The 24,088-nt window shown below is 36.3% G+C and overlaps 4 protein-coding genes and 1 pseudogene across 4 annotated transcripts; 4 read left to right on the plus strand and 1 right to left on the minus strand.

Moving 5' to 3' along the window:
• The first annotated feature begins 22 nt into the window (after positions 1 to 22).
• Positions 23 to 947, plus strand: LOC130935352 (agglutinin-2-like; annotated as a pseudogene).
• Positions 948 to 2,233: 1,286 nt separating this feature from the next.
• Positions 2,234 to 5,699, minus strand: LOC130934850 (uncharacterized). Its single transcript, XM_057864375.1, has 5 exons — positions 5,452 to 5,699; positions 5,277 to 5,382; positions 4,718 to 4,993; positions 4,287 to 4,483; positions 2,234 to 4,224 (listed from the first exon to the last, which is right to left on the minus strand). The coding sequence occupies exons 1-5, from the start codon at positions 5,697 to 5,699 to the stop codon at positions 3,303 to 3,305; spliced, it is 1,749 nt and encodes a 582-aa protein (XP_057720358.1). The 3' UTR covers positions 2,234 to 3,302.
• A 2,685-nt stretch (positions 5,700 to 8,384) lies between these two features.
• On the plus strand, positions 8,385 to 11,436 carry LOC130934851 (exosome complex component RRP41-like). Its single transcript, XM_057864376.1, has 4 exons — positions 8,385 to 8,577; positions 9,084 to 9,172; positions 9,362 to 9,511; positions 11,347 to 11,436. The coding sequence occupies exons 1-4, from the start codon at positions 8,385 to 8,387 to the stop codon at positions 11,434 to 11,436; spliced, it is 522 nt and encodes a 173-aa protein (XP_057720359.1).
• Positions 11,437 to 15,075: 3,639 nt separating this feature from the next.
• On the plus strand, positions 15,076 to 19,324 carry LOC130934853 (L-type lectin-domain containing receptor kinase IX.1-like). Its single transcript, XM_057864377.1, has 2 exons — positions 15,076 to 15,142; positions 17,388 to 19,324. Exons 1-2 carry the CDS (start codon positions 15,076 to 15,078, stop codon positions 19,277 to 19,279), a joined length of 1,959 nt encoding a protein of 652 aa, XP_057720360.1. The 3' UTR covers positions 19,280 to 19,324.
• A 2,618-nt stretch (positions 19,325 to 21,942) lies between these two features.
• LOC130935264 (L-type lectin-domain containing receptor kinase IX.1-like) lies at positions 21,943 to 24,075 on the plus strand. Its single transcript, XM_057864944.1, has one exon. The coding sequence runs from the start codon at positions 21,977 to 21,979 to the stop codon at positions 23,966 to 23,968; it is 1,992 nt and encodes a 663-aa protein (XP_057720927.1). The 5' UTR covers positions 21,943 to 21,976; the 3' UTR covers positions 23,969 to 24,075.
• The last annotated feature ends 13 nt before the right edge of the window (positions 24,076 to 24,088 follow it).

The following is a 24,088-nucleotide window of genomic DNA, read 5'->3' on the forward strand; positions in this document are numbered from 1 at the left end:
TGTTTCCAAGTTATGATCAAACATGTTAGCTACTTTAGTCTCTTTCCACTTCCATAACATTCTTTTTCTTCTTCTTTTTACCCTTTCCGCTTCAATAGTTCACTCACTGCACTTTAATATAAGTAGCTTCAAAAATGTTGAGAATGAAAAGGACAATATGGTATTATATGAAGGTGATGCCATGCCTATTGAAGGGTCCATAGAGCTAAACAAAAATGACATCAATCGAGTTGGACGCGCAGTCTGTGACGAACCTTTGCACCTTTGGGACTCATCAACCAAGGCTCTCGCTGACTTCTCAACCGGTTTCTCATTCACTGTTTCTCAACCAACTAACATAACCGCCGACGGCTTTGCCTTCTACATGGCACCTCTTGGCTACCAAATTCCAGTCAACTCATATGGTGGCTCTCTTGGACTCTTCAACACAACTACAGAGTATGGTGTAGTACAAATCATGTTTTTATGGTGGAATTTGACACATTTATAAATCCTGAGCATGATCCCCATGAACATCATGTTGGGATCAATAGCAACTCTCTCAAATCCTTAACCTATGCTTGGTATGATATTAATCACACACTGGCAAAAAAACTCATGCTTTGATTACTTATAATTCTTCCACCAAGATCCTTAATGTGTCTTGGTTTTTCAATGCTACTAGCACCAACACATTGTCCTATGAGATTGACCTTAGGGAAATCTTACCAGAGTATGTGACGGTTGGATTTTCAGCTGCAACTGACCCTTTAAAATTTGAGCGAAATGTTATTCATTCTTGGAATTTCATGTCAACTTTGGAGTCCATGGATTCTGAGGTAAAGAAGAAGAAGAAGCAAAAAATGGTTATAGTTGCAGTAGCTTCTTCAATTTTTTTAGCGCTGGTGATAGGTAGTGTCTATTGGTTGACTATAATCATCAAGAAGATAAGAACCAAACATGTTTGAAATGATAATCTCGGAGGCACATTGGTGACTTCAGATCTTGGCAAAGCATCTATACCTAGAAGATTTGATTACAGAGAATTAGCTGCAGCCACTGATGGTTTCTGATAGAAGATAGTGCAGAATAATATGAGAATGTAACAATAAAGTTGTAGAAAAAAGTGTATAGATTATTATTATTATGACTGAATGAAATTGGAAAAAGATGGAAGAGAGAGTGTCAAAGATAATTAGTCAGGGATGAACTCCAGGAGTACCTCGAGAGTACGTATCAAAATTACCTCCCCCTAACGGAAATGATTCTTCTTCTTTATAAAACCCCTCTAACTAATTATCCAGCTCAGCCTTAGAAATAATTCTTTGTTTTGCACCCTATTTCTCACTTACTAACAAAATCTTTCATCCAAGTTGGGATTTTTCTGGTTCTCATTGGTTTGGACTCTGTTGTCCTCAAGGTTGATCTCAGGAAACAACCTCATCAACTCCTCTAAGTCTTCCCACGTGGTCTCGTCCCTGGAAGTCCCTTCCCAATCCACCAAGACTTGAGTTCGGACACCAGCCATGGAACGCCTACCGAGTATGGCAACTGGACGCGGATGCAGTGATGATGGAAGATCCGGCACCGTGACTGGCTCAACTAGAGGCTCCCCGTGGAATTGCTTCAACACTGCAACGTGGAACACGGGGTGCCGGCAAGGCCATTATTCACCTAGAATGGCCAGCCCCAAAAAGTGATCAATAATCTCTTAAGATGAGGAATAAAATAAAACAAACGGTACGCGACTTTTCCAATCTTCTTAATACCTGTAATGGACCATAGAAACGCTTCTGTAATTTGTTGTGGGTATTGTAGGTTAAGGATTTCTGACGATAGGGACGAACTTTCAACAAAACCCAATCGCCAATCTCAAAGCTTTTCTCCCGGCTGTGTTGATCCGCTTGTTTCTTCATTTTTTCTTGTGCACGTTGAAGAGAATAACGCAGTTCCCGATGCAATGCTTCACGGACTCTCAAAAATTCATCCACGGCCAGGACAGCAGTGGCCTCCGGGTGGTATCCGGGCAGGGTTCTCATTGGAAACCCATAGAGTGCCTCATGTGGTGATATATCAAGAGAGGAGTGGTGAGAGCTACTATAACAGAGTTCAGCCCAGGCGAGAAAAGAGGACCACTGATTTGGGTAAGAGTGTGTGAAGACTCTAAGATACTGCTCCAATGTTCGATTCACTACCTCGGTTTGACCATCACTCTGTGGATGATAGGTAGCTGAGCTTGGTACCACTAAATTCGAACAAAGTTTTCCAAAACTTGCTTAGGAAAATAGGGTCTCTATCAGAAACCATAGTGACTGGAAATCCATGTAACTTGACCACAGAATTGATGAATGCTTTGGCTGCATCCTTCGCTGTAAATCCTGGTTTAAGAGCAGTAAAATATCCCACTTTAGTAAATCTGTCCACCACCACTAATATCGCAGTGTATCCAGCAGATTTCGGTAATTGCACAATGAAATCGAGAGAGATCTCCACCCACGGTTGTTCTGGCACTGGGAGTGGTTGCAATAGTCCCTGAGGACGTGCAGGAACATACTTGATAACTTGACAATCCCAGCATTGTTCAACAAATTTCTGGACAGCAGTCCGCATTCCAAGCCAAAAGAACAATTATGCCATGGATTTATACGTTTTTAGTAGTTCGCCATGACCCCCACGTACTGACTTGTGAAACTCAAGTAAGAGTAATTCTTGTAACCCATTATAATCAGGAACCCAAATCTTTCCCCGATATAGGAGCAGCCCATCCCGTTCCCTATAATCTGTGCTAAGCTTGCCCTCTTTAAGTTGCTGATGTAATTGTACCATGGTGGGGCAGTGAGCATTAGCCCTTCTGAGAGAATTCCATAGATCTGTTTGAACCGTGGTGAGGCTGCAGAGTACAAATTCAGAGTCTGAATTAGGGTGACGGGAGAGGGCATCAGCAACCTGATTCATTCTGCCAGATCTGTATTCAATATCGAACTCATAGCTCAACAACTTTGCCAAATAGTATTGTTGCTCTGGTGTTAAAACCACCTGCGACATGAGTTCCTTTAACCCTTGATGGTCAGTTTTTATAATAAACTTCTTTCCCAATAAATAGTGGCGCCACTTAGCCACAGATTGCGTAATTGCATAAAGCTCCCTGATATAAGCTGAAGCAAGACTCATTTTCTGTGTCAGTTTCTTACTAAAATAGGCTAGGGGATGTCCGTTCTGCGTTAACACTGCACCAATGCCTTTATGGGATGCATCTGTCTCTACTGTAAAAGGCATAGAAAAATCTGGTAACGCTAGGACTAGGGTATGAATCATTGCAGCCTTCAACTGCTCGAAGGCTCTATCTGCCTCTTCACCTTGAGTAACTCAGTCAAGGGATGAGCAATTTGGACATACTTAGCCACAAACTTGCGATAATACCCTGTTAACCCAAGAAAGCCCCTAAGTTGTTTGAGAGAGTTTGGCTTTGGCCACACTTGAATTGTTTCTATTTTAGACGGGTCAACTTTCACTCTATCTGCCCCAACAATATGGCCCAAGTACTCCACTTGCCTTTGACCAAAGAGGCACTTTGATCTCTTAGCGAACAGCTGGTGCTGGGATAGGACAGTGAGGGTAAGCCTGAGGTGGTGTAAGTGATCCTCCCAAGTCTTGCTATAGACAAGAATATCATCGAAGAAAACAGCAACAAACCTTCTCAAATAAGGCCGAAAAACCTTATTCATAGTAGCCTGAAAAGTTGAAGGGGCATTAGTGAGACCGAAAGGCATGACTACAAACTCATAATGCCCTTGGTGGGTGCGAAAAGCCGTCATGTGAACCGAATCCTCATTCATTCGAATTTGGTGATAAGCCGATCTCAAATCAATCTTAGAGAAGTATTCCACACCAAAGAGTTCATCAAGTATCTCATCAATGGTTGGAATGAGAAACTTATCCCGAATAGTAATAGCGTTTAATGCTCTATAATCAACACAGAATCTCCAGCTCCCGTCCTTCTTCTTGACTAGTAGAACAGGGCTGGAAAATGCACTTTGACTCTCCCGGATTACTCCCGTCTCAAGCATCTCTGCTATCAAACGTTCAATTTCCTCCTTCTGAAAAATTGTGAACCCGGTAGTAGGGTGATAGCATAGTTTATGTCTCGGTTGGGTGGCAGCTGAGTTGGTTCGTTGAAAACCTCTCCAAATTCTTCTAAAACTTGTTGTAATTCTGGCTGCACCAAATTGTCTCCCTCCTCGCCCTCTGTCACCATCTTAAGATGGTAAAGAGTGGTGACAACCTCCGATGAGAGCATCTTTTGAAACATTTCGTTACTCATAACGTCAGCTTGAAGCAACCATTCCCCCTGTAGCTTTACCGCAACATCATTCACCACAAATTCCATGGTAAGCAATCCATAATGTGTGGTAACATAGCCGAGGCACATCAGCCACTGAACTCCGAGAACTACATCAGCCCCTTGAAGATCCAACACAAAAGTGTTAATGGAGAATTGGTACCCCTGCATTACCAAGGGAATATTCTCGCATTACGCCTTACAACCAATCAAATCTCCATTGCCTACGAGTACCTGAAGTGGCGTGGTCTGCTGAATCGGGAAGTATCGGGAAGTGGAGTCTCTCCGCCACACTTGCCTTCACAAAATTATGGGAACTTCCCCGTCAATCAACACCATAACCGGCTGCCCATTGTATGTGCCCTTCACGCGAAAGGTGGTGGGCTGGTATTGACCTACCATGGCATTCAAACTAATTTCTAGTTGCACAGCATCCACTACAATCGGCGCCTCAGCACCCAGAGGTTGAATCAATTCAGGCTCCGGTTCCTTCAGGATCTCGTGCATTTCTTCCTCTCCAATCAATAAGTAACAAGAAGTTTTACATTTATGTCCTGGTGACCACTTTTCCTCACAATAGTAACAGAGACCCTTGTCTCTCTTCATCTTAATTTCAGCTGCTGACAATTTCTTAAAAGTGGGGTTTGATATCGGGTTTCTAGTATTAGTGTTAGGCTGTGTGTGGGAGAAAGAAATGGGAATAAGGTTGGATGACTTGTTTGTCGAGGATCAATTTAGGGAGAAATTATTGAGGCCAGTTTGGATAAGTTTGGTGAGGTTTGGTACAGTGTGACTGATAGATTTTAGATTTGAATTGGCTGCATACTTCTGTTTATATATCTTTGCTAATGAAACGGCATGAATATATGATGTCGGTTTAGCTAACAATAATTCGCATTTCAAATACTCTTGAAGGCCATGAATAATGACACCACCCAATCCTCACTGAGTCCAGAACCTGATTGGTAAGATCTTCAAATTGTCCTTGATATTCTGCTACAGTACTTATTTGCTTCAACTCTTTAAGAGCGGCTTTGAGGTCATAGTACTGGTTCCGTCCAAACCTAACAAGTAATGCATCCACAAAAGACTCCTAAGTATATGCAATGTTATTATTGACCCCCCAACGATACCAGGCATAAGCAGTTCCAGACAAATGGAAGGAAATCATTTTCAGTCTCATCTCCTCAGGTACCACAAACCATTCAAAATACTCTTTCACTTTAAAAACCCATTCATCTACATTACTATCACCATCAAAAATGGGTAAATCAACTTTTGTACCTCTAGGTTGGTAGAATTGCTGTTGATGTCGAGGATGTGAAGAGCCTTCATCACCGACTGGTGTTACTTGCTTCAGTTTTAGTGCTTCCGACAGCATGCTTCAGATTTCTCTCACTGAGTCCTCCAGTCCGTCCATACGCGATGCCGTCATGGAGACGTGACTTGCAACCTCCACGTGATTCCGTTGCAGAGCGGCAATTTCTTGCTGCCAGAGTTCATCGGAAGCCATGCTTCCTCTCAACGAGAGCACAAAATGATAGAAGATATTGCAAAATAATATGAGAATGTAACAATTAAGTTGTAGAAAAAAGTGTATAGATTATTATTATTATGACTGAATGAAATTGGAAAAAGATGGAAGAGAGAGTGTCAAAGATAATTTCCTTTTCGAGTCAGGGATGAACTCCAGGAGTACCTCGAGAGTACGTATCAAAATTACCTCCCCTTAACGGAAATGATTCTTCTTCTTTATAAAACCCCTCTAACTAATTCTCCAGCTCAGCCTTAGAAATAATCCTCTGTTTTGTACTCTATTTCTCACTTACTAACAATCTTTCATCCAAGTCGGGGCTTTTCTGGTTCTCATTAGTTTGGACTCTACTGTGTGCACCAGTTCACTTTCATGAGTTGGCCCAATTTCCTCAATTGCAGCCTCATCAATAATTTGGCTCATTGTGAAGCTATCAGTTTCTCAAAAGATAAAAGGCTTGGAAGAGGAGGCTCTGGTGAAGTTTACAAAGGATTCCTAAAAGATTTAGGACGTTTTGTCGCTGTGAAAAAGATTTTCCCCGACTTTCAAAACTCTGAGAAAATATTCATCAATGAGGTGAAGATTATAAGTTGACTTATACATAGAAATCTGGTACAATTCATAGGGTGGTGTCATGAGCAACAAGAGTTCTTATTAGTTTTCGAGTATATGCCTAATGGAAGCCTCGATACGCGCCTCTTTGGCAGTTGAAGAACTTTGGCTTGGGATGTGTTGAGTTTCAAACATTATTAAAATGTTAATTAGAAATTATTAATTTAATTTAGGCTTTAAATTATTTGTTTAATAATTTTTTATCATTGGACATAAAGCAATATAAAGCCCAATAATTTATGATGTACAAAAACATTTCAAGCATTGTGGCTGAATTATTTACAAATGTTAATTGGGCCAGGAAATTATGGAGCAGTCCCAAACCATTGTGTTGAAAGACCAACATCATCATGGTCTGAATTTGAAAAGAAAAAGAAAGGATAGAGAAGTGGTTCGGTTACCCACTCTCTCTTTTGGTGAAATTCAAATTCAATTAACTTGAATTAATTGCATGCATTGGTAACAAAAAAGAGAAAGTTTAAATTGATTTGATTGCTTTTATTGCTTTACACGTTACTATGCATAGGGAATTGGGAGTGGGATTTAATTTGGTTTAATTCCATTCATTGCATCAAAAGCTTTCTCTTTCTTCTCTCTCATCTCTCTTTGTATTCGGTCATATCAACAGGAAAAGAAGATTGATGCAAGCTATCACGAAAAATACAAAGAAGATATGAACAAGCAAAAGGCTAAGGTGATGATGGCCTTATCAAAAAGAAGATCCAAAGTATGGCGTGGCTGAGATCTTTTTCACTAAAGGCAAGATGTGGAGAAGAAGCTTCAAGATCTCTATGCCTAAAGTAGAAGCAATCCGTTTCGGTCAGAAAAGAAGATCTCTGAGGTGAAGCTCGTCTCCACTTTTGTTCATCCATCACAAAAGGTAGCTATTGTAGCTATGTGGAGGAAGAAGCAAAAATGGAATAGAAGGAGCTGTCAAGGATCAAGAGTTCATCAAGGGTCAGAATTCTTTCTTGGGGACAAAGTCAAGATGGAAGGCTCAGATTGATGAAGCTTGATGAGAAGGGATGAGAGAGAGGTACATGTATGTTGATTTGCTTTCGGTTTTCCCTCTCTCTTCTCTCTGTCCGAACCGGCCTTGGTATTGAAGAAGAAGAAAGTGGCTTGGTTGAACCGTTTCAACCTTGGAAGCTTCCCCTTCTATGATAAGGGTAAACGGCCAAGGCTTGAAACAAGGAGAGTAAGCACAGAGTTCTCATAGCTATCCAAGCTAACAGTAGTTCTTCTCCTTCAATGTGTTTCACTTTGTATTCTTTTCTTTAGTTTTGTCTGTCTGAGTCTCATGGTGAAAAAGGCAAACAGAGTGAGGTTTGTAAGAAAAAGCCAGTGAGAGATAAAAGGCAGAGGATACAAAATTAAAGAAAAAGTCATAGGTGTCTTAGAGGTCCTTTGTACATCTATGTGTTGTGTATCATGATTCTGTGGGAATCCCCTTGCAAGTTGGATTAGCACTTAGCAGTTGAAAGCTTGGTAGGTGACCAAGTCAAGTTCAGTTTTGGGGATAAATTCTGAACTTGTCCCAGATAGGAAGGGTAGTTCCTATGGAAGAATTGGTGTCTGCTGTAATCAGTTGATTATAATGAAATTTTGTCATTGTTGTGATGGAGACTGGACGTAGGCTGCATTGCACTTAGCAGCTGAACCAGGATACTTCTTGGTGTGATTCTCTCTTTTTCTTCTACTCCATTTCTGTTTCTGTTGCAAAGGAGACAAAATTGAAAAATATCTCCTGACTGGTTACGAGACAAAAAGAAAATGTCTCGTGACTGGTTATGAGACAAAAACGCAGAAAAATCTCATGAAGCTATTTTGAAAGGCAGAAAGTGATACTTAGCAAAAAGGGGCTAAGATTCAACCCCCCTTCTCTTAGCCACTGATTACCATCAGGATGTAAGGTACAAGATGGCACTAGGCATTGCCACAGCACTTCATTACCTTCATGAGGATGTAAAACAATGTGTACTGCATAGAGATATTAAGTCAGCTAATGTTTTGTTGGACACAAATTTCAGCACTAAGCTTGGTGACTTTGGAATGGTGAAGTTAGTAGACCTGACATTGAAGACTCAAAGGACTGGGGTTGTAGTGACATATGGTTACTTGGCAGCAGAATATCTCAATGGAGGAAGGGCTAGCAAAGAATCATATATATATATAGTTTTCTGATTGAAGCTTTTTTCAATCAGAAGCTCTTTTGTGTGAAGCCTTAATTACTCAAGTAGATATTGGAATTGATGGCATATGCCTACTATACTGTCTTCCATAGTGATTAATATAGTGCAAGTTTTCTTCTATTAAGACTGCTGTGTGCATATGGTTACCATGCCTTGTGTTTTATATAATTACCATTTAACTCGTGGACACATAAAACATTAGCTTTTAGTTATTTACTGGCTCAATTTTTTATTGTACACCAGTTCTTGGTCTCTTGGGATGCAGCTTTCATAAGCATAAATCTTTGATTTGTATGTATAAGAAATTGTGATGTATGATTCTATTTTAAACTTTGAAGGCGTCAGAGATGTAATTTAATTGAAATGATTGGACAAAATATGTTATGTTTGCTGGTTTTGAATCATCAATATTATTTTATTTATGAAGGTGATCTCCCAGTTGTCATATCATGTGCTAGCCTTGCCCTGGATGATGCTGGAATAATGATGTATGACCTTGTTGCATCAGTTTCTATGGTATGAATCTTTCTCACATTTGCAATCTTCTGAATAAGTTTAAACCTGCTTTATTGGTGCTTAAGCTGTGTCTATTATAAACTTTGTCTTGAAATTTTGATTTACTATCAAATTTGATCTTCTACAATTTTGTACTTAGTTTTGATTATCCCCAAAAATTACACATTTTTTATTTTTTAATAATTGCAGTCCTGTCTCAATAAGAATCTAGTCATTGATCCTATTTTTGAGAAGGAAAACTCCCAAGATGAAAGCTTGATGATTACGTGCATGCCTTCTCGTGATGAAATTACTCAACTTACATTTACTGGGGAATGGTCCACTCTAAAGATTTACGAGGTATGCCTATTTATGTTATTGTTCTCAAGAACAATACTTAGCTGAAGGTTACAGAGGGCTTAAAAAATGGAGATTGAATCTGTGACCCTCTTTTACTTTAATAGATTAACCCTTTAATATCAAACTTTAATCTTGAATTCTGTTTGAAGTTTGAACAGTGCAGCGAAAAATTTAAGAGACAATTTCATTTTGTCTCATAAATATCAGAAAACAGAACAGTAAAAGAAAGGAAGAATATAACACAGTCATGTATCCTGGTTCAGTTGCCTTGTGCAATGCAATCTACATCCAGTCGTTGTGGTGGGATTTCCACTATAATTAAAGTATTACATACACGAATTCCCTAGGATCCACACAATCCCATCTGGACACTCAAGTTTCTTCTTAAACTTAACTTGGTTATGCTAATACCTAAACTCTTCATACTAAGTGCTTATCCAACTTAGTAAGGGGCACCTCACAGGTACAAGACCCAAAACAGAAGACACATCTTAAAGAAATCTAAAATCACTCTAGGCTTTTGTCTCAAGTGTTTCACTCAACCTTTTTCACTCTTGGGCTTTTTCTCAATATCCCTCTTTTAGCCTTTTACCTCTCAAAGAAATTACAGAAAGATATACATTGAAACTGAGATACAAGATTGTAAAACATGAAGGAGATGATGAATAGCAGCAATAACACTATGAACAGAACCCAACAACATAACTCAGGACTTTGTTCTTCATCTTGGCGGAGTGCTCCCTTTAGTGTAGGTACAATGCTTCCAAGACTCCAAACTCAGTTGTGATGTTTCACACACAACTCTCTTTCCCTTGGGTTCCCTCTCCTTGTCTTCAACTAAAAAAACATTTTTCTTTTTGTACCTTGTGCTGGGTCACAATTAGGGTTTCTCTCAAGTCAACTTCTTGATCTCTACGCTTCCCTTAGCTTGTCATCTCTCTTTCTTTAATTTACCCCCAATTTTGAGATTTCAAGGATGGAACTGTTTTTTCTTGACCGAAACATCAGAGAAGCTAGAGTATTGTTCAGTGGTAAACCCAAATCCAAACCATTAAGAATATGCTTTGTCTCCAAGAAAATTTTTGAATCATTCATTCACGGTAGTGGAGATCAGAAACTTCTTTCTCCATTTATCCAAAAATGGCATTGCAGAAGTATGAAGAAGAAGTGAAGAAATTAATTTGTATGTAAAAGGAAATAAATCACATTTATCCTCTGACTTAGCTTAACCTGCTTTGATTTGAGTGATTAGACATTTGCTTTTGTCATTTACCTGTCTCTTTCTTTCTTCTCTGGTGAATGAACCAGGAAAAAACTCTCTCTCTCTCTCTCTCTCTCTCTCTCTCTCTCCCTCCCTCCCTCCCTCCCTCCCTCCCTCCCTCTCTCTATCTATCTATCTATCTATCTATCTATCTATCTATAACCTTACCGCAAGAAAGCTATGTGAACGTTGTCTTTGAATGGCTTCAGCTTGGATGAGTGACTTGGGCTTGGATTGGCTACTTTCCATTTGGGCTTAGAATGAAGATATAGGCAGCTCCTTTTCCTTTGTTTCAACTTGTTTGGGCTGCTGCATTTTTATTTCTTTGACCTGCAATGCTTAGCAAAGGCTCATAAAAAAATAATTGGGTGTTTAGCCCAATAAATTAATGTTTGTCATCATCATTAAACTAATTGTATTCTTATCTCAACATTAGCAAATGCCAAGGTTTTCTGTTTTGAGGATTGATGCATTGCTGTTTTGTTTAGGCTCTAGGGAGATAAACTCTTATATTAACATAATTATTAAATGCAAGGAACAAACTATCAGTGACATTCTAGTTTCTTACATGTAGGGAATGCAGCTTTGCCTTGACGCTTGTGCAAAGCTTGCAAAGATTATGAGGTCATATTTGAAAGAAGCTGCTTCTAATTCTCAGGAATAGAATTTTGAGTTCCAATTTTAGCACAAAAGTCACAAGATGTACTGTTAAATTGTTTTGTTTTTTTCTTTCTTTTTTTATCCGCTTGTTTTTTTCTTTTTATGCGTTTTCCTTCCAATCTTAAAGTTGTATGAGAATTATTATTACTGAGGAGTTGACGGGGAAGAGTAGGATTAAATGCCTTGCATGTCCTGCAGTTTTGTGCTTATGAGCTTGTCAAATATAAAAGATTATTCCTACAATTCTTAGAAAGATATCTCTTGAACATAGTTATCATTATATTTGAGGATGATATATCATTTAATGATAGATGGATGGTATGTTGATATGAAGTACGATGATGATTATGTTCTACTCTTATTCTTAAAGGAACAAAGCTTGCAGTAGCCATTTTATCTTGATGTGCAAATTAATGTAGCTCATTGTCATGAATGACATCTTGTGGAGCAAAATGATTTTGGCTAGGTTTATATAAATATAACATGAAGTTGGTGTTATTTTTTTTGGAACATGTGTGCAGCTTTTGAATTTTTAATTGAACTCTGAAATAATAATGAACTGTTATAGTATATGCTAACTGGAACTTTGAAGGAATCAAGGGAATGGGATGAAATTAAGTTAGTGTAATCTGGCTCTACAGTTAGTGACCTATGTGCCTCTTGATTTGCTTAAATTTGTAATCCATTATGCTCTTAGTGTCAAGGCCTGGGATAATCTTTTGGAGAACAGAGTTAGTTTAGTTCCTTCTTTGTGATTATATATCTGTCTATTGTTTATTTAGTGTTTTTTTATGTTAATATCTCAAGTTTAATAAATATGATGTAAAGAAAATAGGTTATAGTAAAGAGAAATGGTATAAACCATTTGAGTAGTTAATTTACTTTTTTTTTTAAGCACTTGTATGAAATTGCGGCGATCAAAACCGTCGCATTTTTTTTAAAAAATCCCACATAACATTGTGGCGGTGTCAAAACCGCTGAAAATTTTTTAAATCCACTAACCAAACTAGCAGCGGTTCTATGAGCACCGCAAAATTAATTATCTGATTTGTGATAGTTATGCCAGCGGTTTGTAAAAACTGTCGCAAAATCAAATCTCTACCCCTAAACTGCAACGCAGTTGGAACCGCTGGTATCTCGTTTTGCGGTGGTTTTTAAACCGCCACAAATTACCAGTTCTCTTGTAGTGATTACAAGATGAGATTTGATCGAAAAAATATTTCAATTTAAAAAAAATAGTATATAATGTCTTTTATTATCTATTTTTTTTTGTATCATCTTTTGTTATGTATTTAATTATTGTATCTATCTTTTTAAACACAAAACAAAAATATTAAAATATTAAAAACAGTCTCTATCTCTCTATTTTTATATTTTTATCTTTAAATTTTTATGTTAGGTATAACATCCAAACATAGTCTATATGCATAATTTCTTGGACTAGCATTATCTAATATTCAATTGAGTCTTTGTTCATATGTACGTGTACTTTATGGAACTGCTCACATTATTCCCATGGATGCTGATTAATTTATGTGACAACATTTGACAACTTGACAAATCATTGAATAGATAATTATCTAACTTTTTCATTGTTTTCTATTCCAAGTTGCAAAAGGCGTTATAAATTATACTATTTGATGACCCCACATTAAAATCATTACTACTAGCCCCGGCCACCAACTATATTATTTAAAATTAATCTTAATCATGATAAGATTAAATACAACAACAAAATAATTTTTGAGTGTTTGTCCATACCCTTACAATATTATATTATTCAAGAGTCAACTAAAGGACAAAGTCATTAGGTCTATCATCCATTGTAAGTTTGTAACCATTTTCCATTCACGAAAAAGTCAAGATTTTCTTATTTATTTATGAAGTAAATCTTAATTTGTTGTTTAGTAATTTACTCATATTTTTACACATTTCAATTTCATCCATCAATTCAAATCTATTTTTTTTTAGAAATATAATTAGGTTATAAAATGCTCGATTAAAATTGTATTTTATTGATTTGATTAATGATTATCGAAGTTTTTTACAGATATCACTTCTTTACAATTCATAAATCACGATTGTAAAAAAGTTTCTGTTTATATTAAAGATTAAATTTTACTTTATTTAGATTAGTTATTGCTGAACAAATCTCTAATTTAAAAATAAAAATAAAAATTCGTCTCTACGACAATTTGAAAAAAAATTTTCATGCTAGTCTTTTGATGTATACACATAGCTCTATGTCGAAGCAAGCAGTGACATTTAAACTCTTATTTGGTTAAAAAATCAAATAAACATGCCATTCAAAAGGAGTCTAAGACACTAATGTTTTTCTAGCAGTGAATATTAAGATAATAATTTGGTGCTATTGCATTGGCTATGCGTATCTTGAAGGGATGCTACTTTCAACTTGATCTGTTCACATTGACAAGAAAGTAGAGTCAATGAGTCAATGGGTTAAGGGACCACGCACATGCAAAAAGAAAAGAAAGACTTGTTCATCAATAATTACAAACTCACAGAGACTTGGTCGAAGACTTGGAGATTGGGACCGTACCACATAAGCAAGAGTTTACTCTTGGTCTTGGAAGGTAATGGTCGGGTTCATTTTTCCATTATGCTTCTTCCAACAAAGTAACCATCATTATTCATTCACTTGTTCATCATCAGTACGAAGACGACTAATAACTTTGTATAAAAATAACTGCATATAAAAATTTAACAATGTTAGAGAGTTAAGAAAGTATTAACTAAAAATCAGTTAGATATTTTTAGGTGAATTTAAAATTTTTATATGGATAGTATTTATGCTAGACATTATAATATTTCTTCTACTAAATATTATAATGTTTCTTTTTCATACTAAATAGATGTTTTTTTATTTTTTTGAATTTTTTGTATTGTAAATATAAATATTTCGATTTTTTTAAGAATTTCATAATTTGTTTTTAATTTTTATAGATATCTAATTATTTTTGTCAAAATATAACTTGATATTTCTTTTGTTAAGCATTAAGATATTTTTTTTATATTAAATGAATGTTTTTTCTGTATTTTTATAATTGTTCATAATCTCAAATCTTCGTTCACTTGAAACCATGGTAGATTATTTCGACTGCTTGAAATCTTTACTCGCCATGAAAGAGTCAATGCTTTATTATGAAGTCTTTCATATTTCAACCTATCTGCAATGGTGTATATTCTAGCTAGTTTCAAACAAACCATTCCTGTAAATATGTGAAGAGAACAAGGTTGAATAAATACAAAAAAAAATTTTACTGTTACAAATGAACATAAGTATATGATGCGATCAAGTACGATCAAGAGAAAGACAACTTGCAGGTTAAATTCGTTCCCCGAGTGAATAGATAGATGTGAATTTATATAAACATGAGAGACTGAAAATGTGAGTTTCAATGAAAAAAATACCATTAAAATTAAAATAAATCTTCTGGAACTGATCTTCAAGCTGATAGACTTCAAGAAACTCACTATTAGCTTTTATAATTAACTGATAAAAAATAGCAACTAAGAAGAAAACAACCAAATCAGCTCCAAAGATATAGGCATACAGATCAATTTCCCTTTTCCCACACCAATGATGGAAACTACCCGATATGAAAAACCAACTTTATTAAAAATGCTCACTTCCAGCGAAGAGGGCCTGACGGTGAAAGAAAGGAGTCTGACCAACGGAATTCGAGAAGGTATCAGTGCTTGGATGGTTGAATGGAAGAGCTGGGCACTGCTTGGGATAGAGAGCTTGATTCGGGATACAGCCGCTTGAAAGAGATGGTGAAGAATTGAAATTGTTGGAAGCAGAGTTTCGTAATTCCTGCCTCTAATTTTCCAACGTATCATTCAAAATTTTAATTTGGGGTGAGAAACAATTAATATCAAATATTATAAATTAAAAACAAATAAAATTAATTAAATATAATTATAAATTAGTTAAGTTGTTTATTTTTTGACGAATCACCTCTTGATTCCATATACTTTTCCATAAAAATTTATACATAATTTGTTAAAAAAAATTAAGAAGGGACATGGTCCCTCTTTCCTTACACAAGATTTTGTCTTTGTTTACATTTATAAATTTACATATTTTTAATTAAATAATTAACTATTAAAATAATTAAACTTAACATAATAGAATAATCAAATATATAATAAACAAATAATTTAATTATTTTATATTACTATAATAAAAATTTTATAAAAATCAAATGATATTTTTATACACAATAACAATTTTTTGTATATACGACATTGCATGATTATTGTTGTGACTTATGAAAATCTAATTTTTTATTTTTGCATTTCCTTACCAAAAAGCTTATAAATCAGCCAATGCATATGGATATTACAGATCAACCCTGTTTCCAAGTTATGATCAAACATGTTAGCTACTTGGGAGATTCTACTATGCTGAACCCATTTCCTTTCTTTACATGCTGATGACAAATGGAGAGGCTGCTACGATGACACGCGTTGAGAGAGACTGCCCAGGAAAGCTAGCTTTCTGCTTTGCAACAGAATATGGGTCCCACACACTTTTATTTGTCGGTTACTTTTCAGGTGTTTATGTTTCTAACGTTGGATTAAGTAAGGTGTTAATTTTTTTGTTATTAAGGTTGGTAGTTGTTGCAAAAATGTGATGGGTTATTTTACAAAAAAAGATTTGGGTTTAGCCAAAAAGGCCTTTGTCTTATTACTAATAATGGATTGTAAGACCACCAAAAAAGAGGATTGGATTAGATTGACCAAAAAAAAAAGAGGTATGTTTATCATGTTACAAAATATTTTGTTTTGCTGAAAAGTCTTAAATAAGAATATCATAAGAAAAAGCCTATAATAATGTATAATTTAATAATTAAAGTTGTGACCATATTTGTTGGCAAGATAAAAGATAGTGATAATATAATTTTTGAATTGAAAATGAAGTGTTAATTTATTTTTTATGAAATTAAAGATCATTTTTTAAAAATGAATTGTCAATAATAATCACCTTTATTTACTTGTATCGTAGAGAGTACGATACTCCCAGTTGTTTTATTACTCAATTTTCTTATCGCTACATTTATAATTTTTATTTTTTCTAAGTTGTTAATAATTTCAATTAACATAAATAAGTGAATGAAAATTCAAATAAAAATAAGAAACATAAATATGAGGGGAAAAAAAGTAAAAAAAAAATATTATAAAAATAAATTAAAATAAAAATACGAAAACTATGAAAATAAATAATCATAAAATTAAATAATCAATAAAAATTATTGATATACATAGTATGGCCTATAACAGAAATAATAATTATGGTATTAAATGTTATTGTTCAATAATTTAATTTTGCAAACAGTCTATAATTTTAGAATATAATTTTTTATTGTATTTATGAAAGAACAACAGAAATAATGAATAATGATATTCCTAGTTATGTTGTTCCTGAGACCTGTTTTTTCTTTTTTCCATTAAGACATTAAAAATTGAATTTTTTTTCCTGATAAACATACCTCTTTTTTTTTGGGTCAATCTAATCCAATCCTCTTTTTTGGTGGTCTTACAATCCATTATTAGTAATAAGACAAAGGTCTTTTTTGGCTAAACCCAAACCTTTTTTTGTAAAATAACCCATCACATTTTTGCAACAACTACCAACCTTAATAACAAAAAAATTAACACCTTACTTAATCCAACGTTAGAAACATAAACACCTGAAAAGTAACCGACAAATAAAAGTGTGTGGGACCCATATTCTGTTGCAAAGCAGAAAGCTAGCTTTCTTGGGCAGTCTCTCTCAACGCGTGTCATCGCAGCAGCCTCTCCATTTGTCATCAGCGTGTAAAGAAAGGAAATGGGTTCAGCATAGTAGAATTTTCCTAGCTACTTTAGTCTGTTTCCACTTCCATAACATTCTTTTTCTTCTTCTTTTCACCCTTTCCCCTTCAATAGTTCACTCACTACACTTTAATATAAATAGCTTCAATGAAAAGGACAATATGGTATCATATGAAGGTGATGCCATACCTTTTGAAGGGTCCATAGAGCTGAACAAAAATGACATCAATCGAGTTGGACACGCAGTCTATAACGAACCTTTGCACCTTTGGGACTCATCAACCAAGGCTCTCACCGACTTCTCAACCGCTTTCTCATTCACCATTTCTCAGCCAACTAACAAAACCGCCGACGGCTTTGCCTTCTACATGGCACCTCTTGGCTACCAAATTCCACCCAACTCATATGGTGGCGCTCTTGGACTCTTCAACTCAACAACACAATATGGTGTAGTACAAAATCACGTTTTTATGGTGGAATTTGACACATTTAGAAATCCTGAGTATGATCCCAATGATTGGAATGATCATGTTGGGATTAACAGCAACTCTCTCAAATCCTTAACCTATGCTTGGTATGATTTTGATAACAACATTGGCAAAAAAACTCATGCTTTGATTACTTATAATTCTTCCACCAACATCCTTAATGTGTCTTGGTTTTTCAATGCTACTAGCACCAACACATTGTCCTATGAGATTGACCTTAGGGGAATCTTACCAGAGTATGTGACGGTTGGATTTTCAGCTGCAACTGGCCCTTTAAAGTTTGAGCGAAATGTTATTCATTCTTGGAATTTCATGTCAACTTTGGAGTCCATGGATTCTGAGGTAAACAAAAACAAGAAGAAGAAGAAGAAGCAAAAAATGGTTATAGTTGCAGTAGCTTCTTCAATTCTTTTAGTGCTGGTGATAGGTAGTGTCTATTGGTTGACCATAATCATCAAGAAGAGAAGAACCAAGCATGTTCGAGATGATGATCTCGGAGGCACATTGGTGACTTCAGATCTTGGCAAAGCATCTATACCTAGAAGATTTGATTACAGAGAATTAGCTGCAGCCACTGATGGTTTCTCAAAAGATAAAAGGCTTGGAAGAGGAGGCTCTGGTGAAGTTTACAAAGGATTCCTAAAAGATTTAGGACGTTTTGTTGCTGTGAAAAAGATTTTTGCGGACTTTCAAAACTCTGAGAAAATATTCATCAATGAGGTGAAGATTATAAGTCGCCTTATACATAGAAATCTGGTACAATTCATAGGGTGGTGTCATGAGCAACAAGAGTTCTTATTAGTTTTCGAGTACATGCCTAATGGAAGCCTCGATACGCACCTCTTTGGCAGTAGAAGAACTTTGGCTTGGGATGTAAGGTACAAGATGGCACTAGGCATTGCCACAGCACTTCATTACCTTCATGAGGATGCAGAACAATGTGTACTGCATAGAGATATTAAGTCAGCTAATGTTTTGTTGGACACAGATTTCAGCACTAAGCTTGGTGACTTTGGGATGGCGAAGTTAGTAGACCCGACATTGAAGACTCAAAGGACTGGAGTTGTAGGGACATATGGGTACTTGGCACCAGAATATCTCAATGGAGGAAGGGCTAGCAAAGAATCAGATATATATAGTTTTGCAATTGTAGCTTTGGAAATTGCATGTGGAAGGAAGACTTACCAAGATGGAGAATATCATATTCCTCTAGTGAAGTGGGTATGGCAACTCCATGTGGAAGGGAATATTCTGAATGTTGCTGATGAAGGATTGAACAAGAATTTTGATGAACTTCAAATGACATGCTTGCTTATAGTGGGACTATGGTGTACCAACCCAAATGACAAGGAAAGGCCAAAAGCAGCACAAGTGATCAAGGTTCTTCAGCTTGAATCACCACTACCTGCACTTCCACATGATATTCATGATCATCACCTTCGACCAACCATGGAGAATTTTAGAAATTCTTCTCAATCATCACCCTTCACAAATAGCCTTGTCAATGATGGACGTTAGTTTCATGTAAAAGAAATTGAATTAATCAATTTGGTGCAGCAAGTTTTCAAGTGGCTATTCAATATTGTGTATTTTCTAAGTAGAGATGAGATGCTTCACTTGAAACTGAAATTGCTTTTGTTAATGTGGTTATAAATCTGTGGCACAAGTTATATAATAAAAAATATTTAAAAATAATAAAATTTCTGTTGAGTTTGAAAAACTTAAAATATGATGATGATCAAATATGGTTAAAAATATTAATTACAAAATTATTAATTTGATTTTAGTTTTCAAATTGTTTGTTTAATAAGTGTGCAGATTTTTTTTATTATTGGGCCAAAAGTCACACAAGCCCAATGTGATGAGAAAGTATTCAATCCTTGTGCAAAAATAATTTCAAACTATATGGCTGAATCATTTAAATGGACATCAAAGTTATTTGGGCCAAGTATCATGTGAATAGCCCAAATTAATTTTTGATATGAGACCCGCCTTGGTCCAAAATTGAAAGAAGAAAGAAATTAGTGGAGCATGATGAGTTCGGTTACCTACTTCTCTTGTGGAATGGAATTTAAAATTAAATTGGTTTAATAACATGCATTAGTAACAGGAAAGAGAAAATTAAAAGCGATTTGATTGCTTTCAATGACTCGATATGTTACTATGCATAGGACTATAGGAGAATAGAAGTAAGATTTAATTAGTTTTAATTTCATTCATTGCATCCAAAGCTTTTTCTCTCTTCTCTCTCCTCTCTCTCTTTGCATTTCGTCATATCAAACAGGAAGGAAAGAAGAAGCTATCAGAAAAACAGTGAAGCTAGAAGAAGGAAAAAGGCTACGGCGAAGATGGCTTTTGATAAAAGAAGATCTAAAGTATGGCGTGACTGAGATTTTTGCCGCAAAAGGCAAGTTGTGAAGAAGAAGTTTCAAGATCTCCACGCCAAAAGTAGAAGCAATCGGTCTCGGTCAGAGAAAAAGATTTCTGTGGTGAATCTCGTTTCCACTTTTGTTCATCCAAGACAGAAGGTAGCTACTGTAGCTACGTGGAGGAAAAAACAAAAATGGAACAGATTGAGCTGTCAAAGATCAAAGATTCATCAAGGGTCAGAATTTTTTCTTGGGGACAAAGTTAAGATGGAAGGTTCAGATTGATAAAGCTTGATGAGAAGGGATGAGAGAGAGGTACATGCATGTTGATTTGCTTTCGATTTTCCCTCTCTCTTCTTTCTGTCCGAACCGGCCTTTGTATTGAAGAAGAAGAAGGTGGTTTGGTTGAACCGGTTTCAACCTTGAAAACTTCCCCTTCTATAGTAAGGGTAAACAGCCAAGGGTTGAGACAAGGAGAATAAGGACAAAGTTCTCATAGCTACCCTAAGCTAACAGAAAGTTCTTCTCATTCAATGTGTATCATTTTGTTTTCTTTTCTTTAGTTTTGTCTGTCTGAGTCTCATGGTGAAAAAGGCAAACAGAGTAAGGTTTGCAAGAAAAAGCTAGTGAGGAAAAAGGCAGAGAGTGCAAAATTAAAGAAAAAGCCATAGATGTCTAAGAGTTCCTTTGTACGTTTGTGTTGTATTTCATGATCATGTGGGGATTCTCTTGCAAGTTGGATTATCACTTTGTGGTTGAAAGCTTGGTAGGTGACCAAGTCAAATTCAGTTTTGGGGATAGATTCCGGATTTGTCCCGGATAGGAATGGGTAGTTCCTAAGGAAGAATTGGTGTATGTAATCAGTTGATTATAGTGAAATTTCGTCACTGTTGTGATGGAGACTAGATGTAGGCTGCATTGCACTAAGCAGCTGAACCAGAATACTTCTGGGTGTGATTCTCTCTTTCTCTTCTACTCCATTTCTGTTTCTATTGCGTAGGAGACAAAATTGAAAATATCTCTTAACCGGTTATGAGACAAAAAGAAAATGTCTCTTGATTTGCTATAAGACAAAAAACAAAAATATCTCCTGAAGCAATCCAAAAAGACAGAAAGTAATACTCAGCAAAAAGGGACTAAGATTCAACCCCTCCCCGGGCCCTTCTCATAGCCACTGATTACCATCAAACTCCAATAAAAGAGATAATTTAACCTTTTGTCAATTTCATACCACAATTTCAAGCATCAATAGCTGGGTATTTTCATGTATCCTAATGTGAGAATCTAACTAACTAAGAGAAGGTAAGAGTGCTCGGTCTATTTACCTTCAACACTGCTTACGAGACACTAATTCAACATTCTTGGATTCTAGAGAGTGATCAATAGCTACCTTGGAGTCTAAGCTTTCCCTTCGATGAATCAGACCATTCGGATCAGCTCTAGGCAGAAAAAACAGCAAGCAAAGCAGACTGAGTCCCAGAATATTCCGGATCAAAATAGCTAACCAAAGGTTATTGAACCTTTAAACACTGAAAGTTTAATCTTTTCTCAATTATATACTCCATATTTTGCTGACCTGTGTTTATATAAAAGAGAAAAAAAGGACACATCAATGATTAATAATATAATTGGGATTTACCATTGACTATCTTAAAGTCTTTCCCATGAAAACATTTTTGTCTCAACCTTGTTGGCATCTAGTTTTGGCTTATTAGCATATTAATCTTCCACTTGGATGCTTTGTATCTGCTTTTCTATTTTTTGCATTTCGTTACCCAAAAGCTTATAAATCATCCATTGCATATGGATATTACAGATCAACCCTGTTTCCAAATTATGATCAAACATGTTAGCTACTTTAGTCTGTTTCCACTTACATAACTGCACAATGGTTTCTTCTCTGCTTCTGCTTCTTCTTACCATTTTCCCTTCAAATGTTGACCCATTACATTTCAATATAATAAATTTCAGTTCTGTTGAGAATGCAAGCAAAGATATGGCATATGAAGGTGATGCCAAAGTTGCCAACAACGGGTTCATAGAGCTCACCAGTTATGACTTCTATCGAACTGGAAGAGCCATTTATGGCCAGCCTTTCCACCTTTGGGATTCATCCACTAAGGTTCTCACAGACTTCACAACCTCTTTTACATTCACTATTCACGGATCAGAATCCAATAGTAGTGTACTTGCTGATGGCTTTGCCTTCCACATGGCTCCTTTGAGTTTCACAACTCCACCCAACTCAGCCGGTGGCAATTTTGGACTATTCAACATTTCCACACAGTTTGGCATACCCCAAAATCAAATGTTTATGGTGGAATTTGACACATACCAAAATAAAGATTATGATCCTCTAGATCTAGTGCAACATGTTGGGATCAACAAAAATTCCCTCAAATCCATCAATTATACTAAGTTTGATATTGAAGGAAACAATGGGAAACAAGGTCATGCTTTAATTACCTATAATTCTTCTACCAAAAACCTTCTTGTGTCTTGGTCTTTCGATGGAGCTAGCACCCATACTCTGTCTTGTGAGATTGACCTCTCTGAAATCCTACCAGAGTATGTGACAGTTGGATTCTCAGCTGCAACTGGCCACCGTTCGAACACACAACACAACATTCATTCTTGGGAATTCAATTCGACTTTGGATTCCACCGATTCTGAGGTAAACAGAAAGAAGAGGCAAAAGAGGATCATAGAAATTGTTGCAATGACTTGCTCAATAATTGTCTTGGTGCTTATGGTATGTGTTTGTCTTATCATGAAAAGAATTGCCAAGCTTCTACATGATGATGGCAACCCCAGACACAAAGTATCAGTCGCCAATGACTTGGACGAAGCATCACTACCTAGAAGATTCAAGTACAAGGAATTAGCTCAAGCTACCAATGAGTTCTCAAATGATAGAAAGCTTGGAAGTGGAGGATCAAGTCAAGTTTACAAAGGTTTTCTAAGTCACTCAGGACGTGCGGTCGCAGTTAAGAGGATTTTCGCTGATATTCAAGGAGGCGAGAAAATATTCATCAATGAAGTGAAGATAATAAGCCGTCTTATACACAGAAACTTGGTGCAATTCATAGGGTGGTGCCACAACAAACAAGAGTTCTTCCTAGTTTTTGAGTACATGCCTAATGGAAGCCTAGACACTCATCTCTTTGGAAATAGAAGAGCTTTGCCTTGGGATGCAAGGTATAAGATAGCTTTAGGTGTGGCCACGGCACTTCATTATCTTCATGAAGATGCAGAACAATGTGTTCTTCATAGAGATATTAAGTCTGCTAACATTCTATTGGACACAGATTTTAGCACCAAGCTTTGTGATTTTGGCATGGCAAAATTGGTAGACCCAAGATTGAAGACTCAAAGGACAGGAGTTGTAGGGACATATGGGTACTTGGCACCAGAATATCTCAATGGAGGAAGGGCTAGCAAAGAATCAGATATATATAGTTTTGGGATTGTAGCTTTGGAAATTGCATGTGGAAGGAAGACTTACCTAGATGGAGAATATCATATTCCTCTAGTAAAGTGGGTATGGCAACTCTATGTGGAAGGAAATATTCTGAATGTTGCTGATGAAGGATTGAACAAGAATTTTGATGAACTTCAAATGACATGCTTGCTTATAGTAGGACTATGGTGTACCAACCCGAATGCCAAGGAAAGGCCGAAAGCAGCACAAGTGATCAAGGTTCTTCAGCTTGAATCGCTGCTACCTGCACTTCCACATGATATGCATGATCATCCTCTTCCACCAACCATGGAGAATCTTAGAAATTCTTCTCAATCATCATCCATCAGCAATAGCCTTGTTATTGATGGACGTTAGTTTTATGTAAAAGAAATTTAATTAATCAATTTGGTAAAGCAAGTTTTATGGGTTAGTGGGAGCTATGTTTTATAGCAAGTCCCTTTGAATTAAGGATGAAATTTTCAAGTGGCTATACAA

The sequence above is a fragment of the Arachis stenosperma genome, chromosome 6 (assembly GCF_014773155.1).
Source record: "Arachis stenosperma cultivar V10309 chromosome 6, arast.V10309.gnm1.PFL2, whole genome shotgun sequence".
NCBI lineage: Eukaryota > Viridiplantae > Streptophyta > Magnoliopsida > Fabales > Fabaceae > Arachis > Arachis stenosperma.

Excerpts from the sequence above, each read along its gene's own strand:
- LOC130934850 (XM_057864375.1), bottom strand. The coding sequence starts at position 5,699 with ATGCTGTCGGAAGCACTAAAACTGAAGCAAGTAACACCAGTCGGTGAT. Across the intron at positions 5,383-5,451 it reads TCTGGAACTGCTTATGCCTG|GTTTGGACGGAACCAGTACT; the intron begins GTATCGTTGGGG and ends ATTACTTGTTAG. Across the intron at positions 4,225-4,286 it reads GACGTTATGAGTAACGAAAT|AGGGCGAGGAGGGAGACAAT; the intron begins GTTTCAAAAGAT and ends AGATGGTGACAG.
- LOC130934851 (XM_057864376.1), top strand. The coding sequence starts at position 8,385 with ATGGCACTAGGCATTGCCACAGCACTTCATTACCTTCATGAGGATGTA. Across the intron at positions 8,578-9,083 it reads TGGGGTTGTAGTGACATATG|GTGATCTCCCAGTTGTCATA; the intron begins GTTACTTGGCAG and ends TTATTTATGAAG. Across the intron at positions 9,173-9,361 it reads TTGTTGCATCAGTTTCTATG|TCCTGTCTCAATAAGAATCT; the intron begins GTATGAATCTTT and ends TAATAATTGCAG.
- LOC130934853 (XM_057864377.1), top strand. The coding sequence starts at position 15,076 with ATGCTCACTTCCAGCGAAGAGGGCCTGACGGTGAAAGAAAGGAGTCTG. Across the intron at positions 15,143-17,387 it reads GACCAACGGAATTCGAGAAG|TTCACTCACTACACTTTAAT; the intron begins GTATCAGTGCTT and ends CCCCTTCAATAG.
- LOC130935264 (XM_057864944.1), top strand. The coding sequence starts at position 21,977 with ATGTTAGCTACTTTAGTCTGTTTCCACTTACATAACTGCACAATGGTT.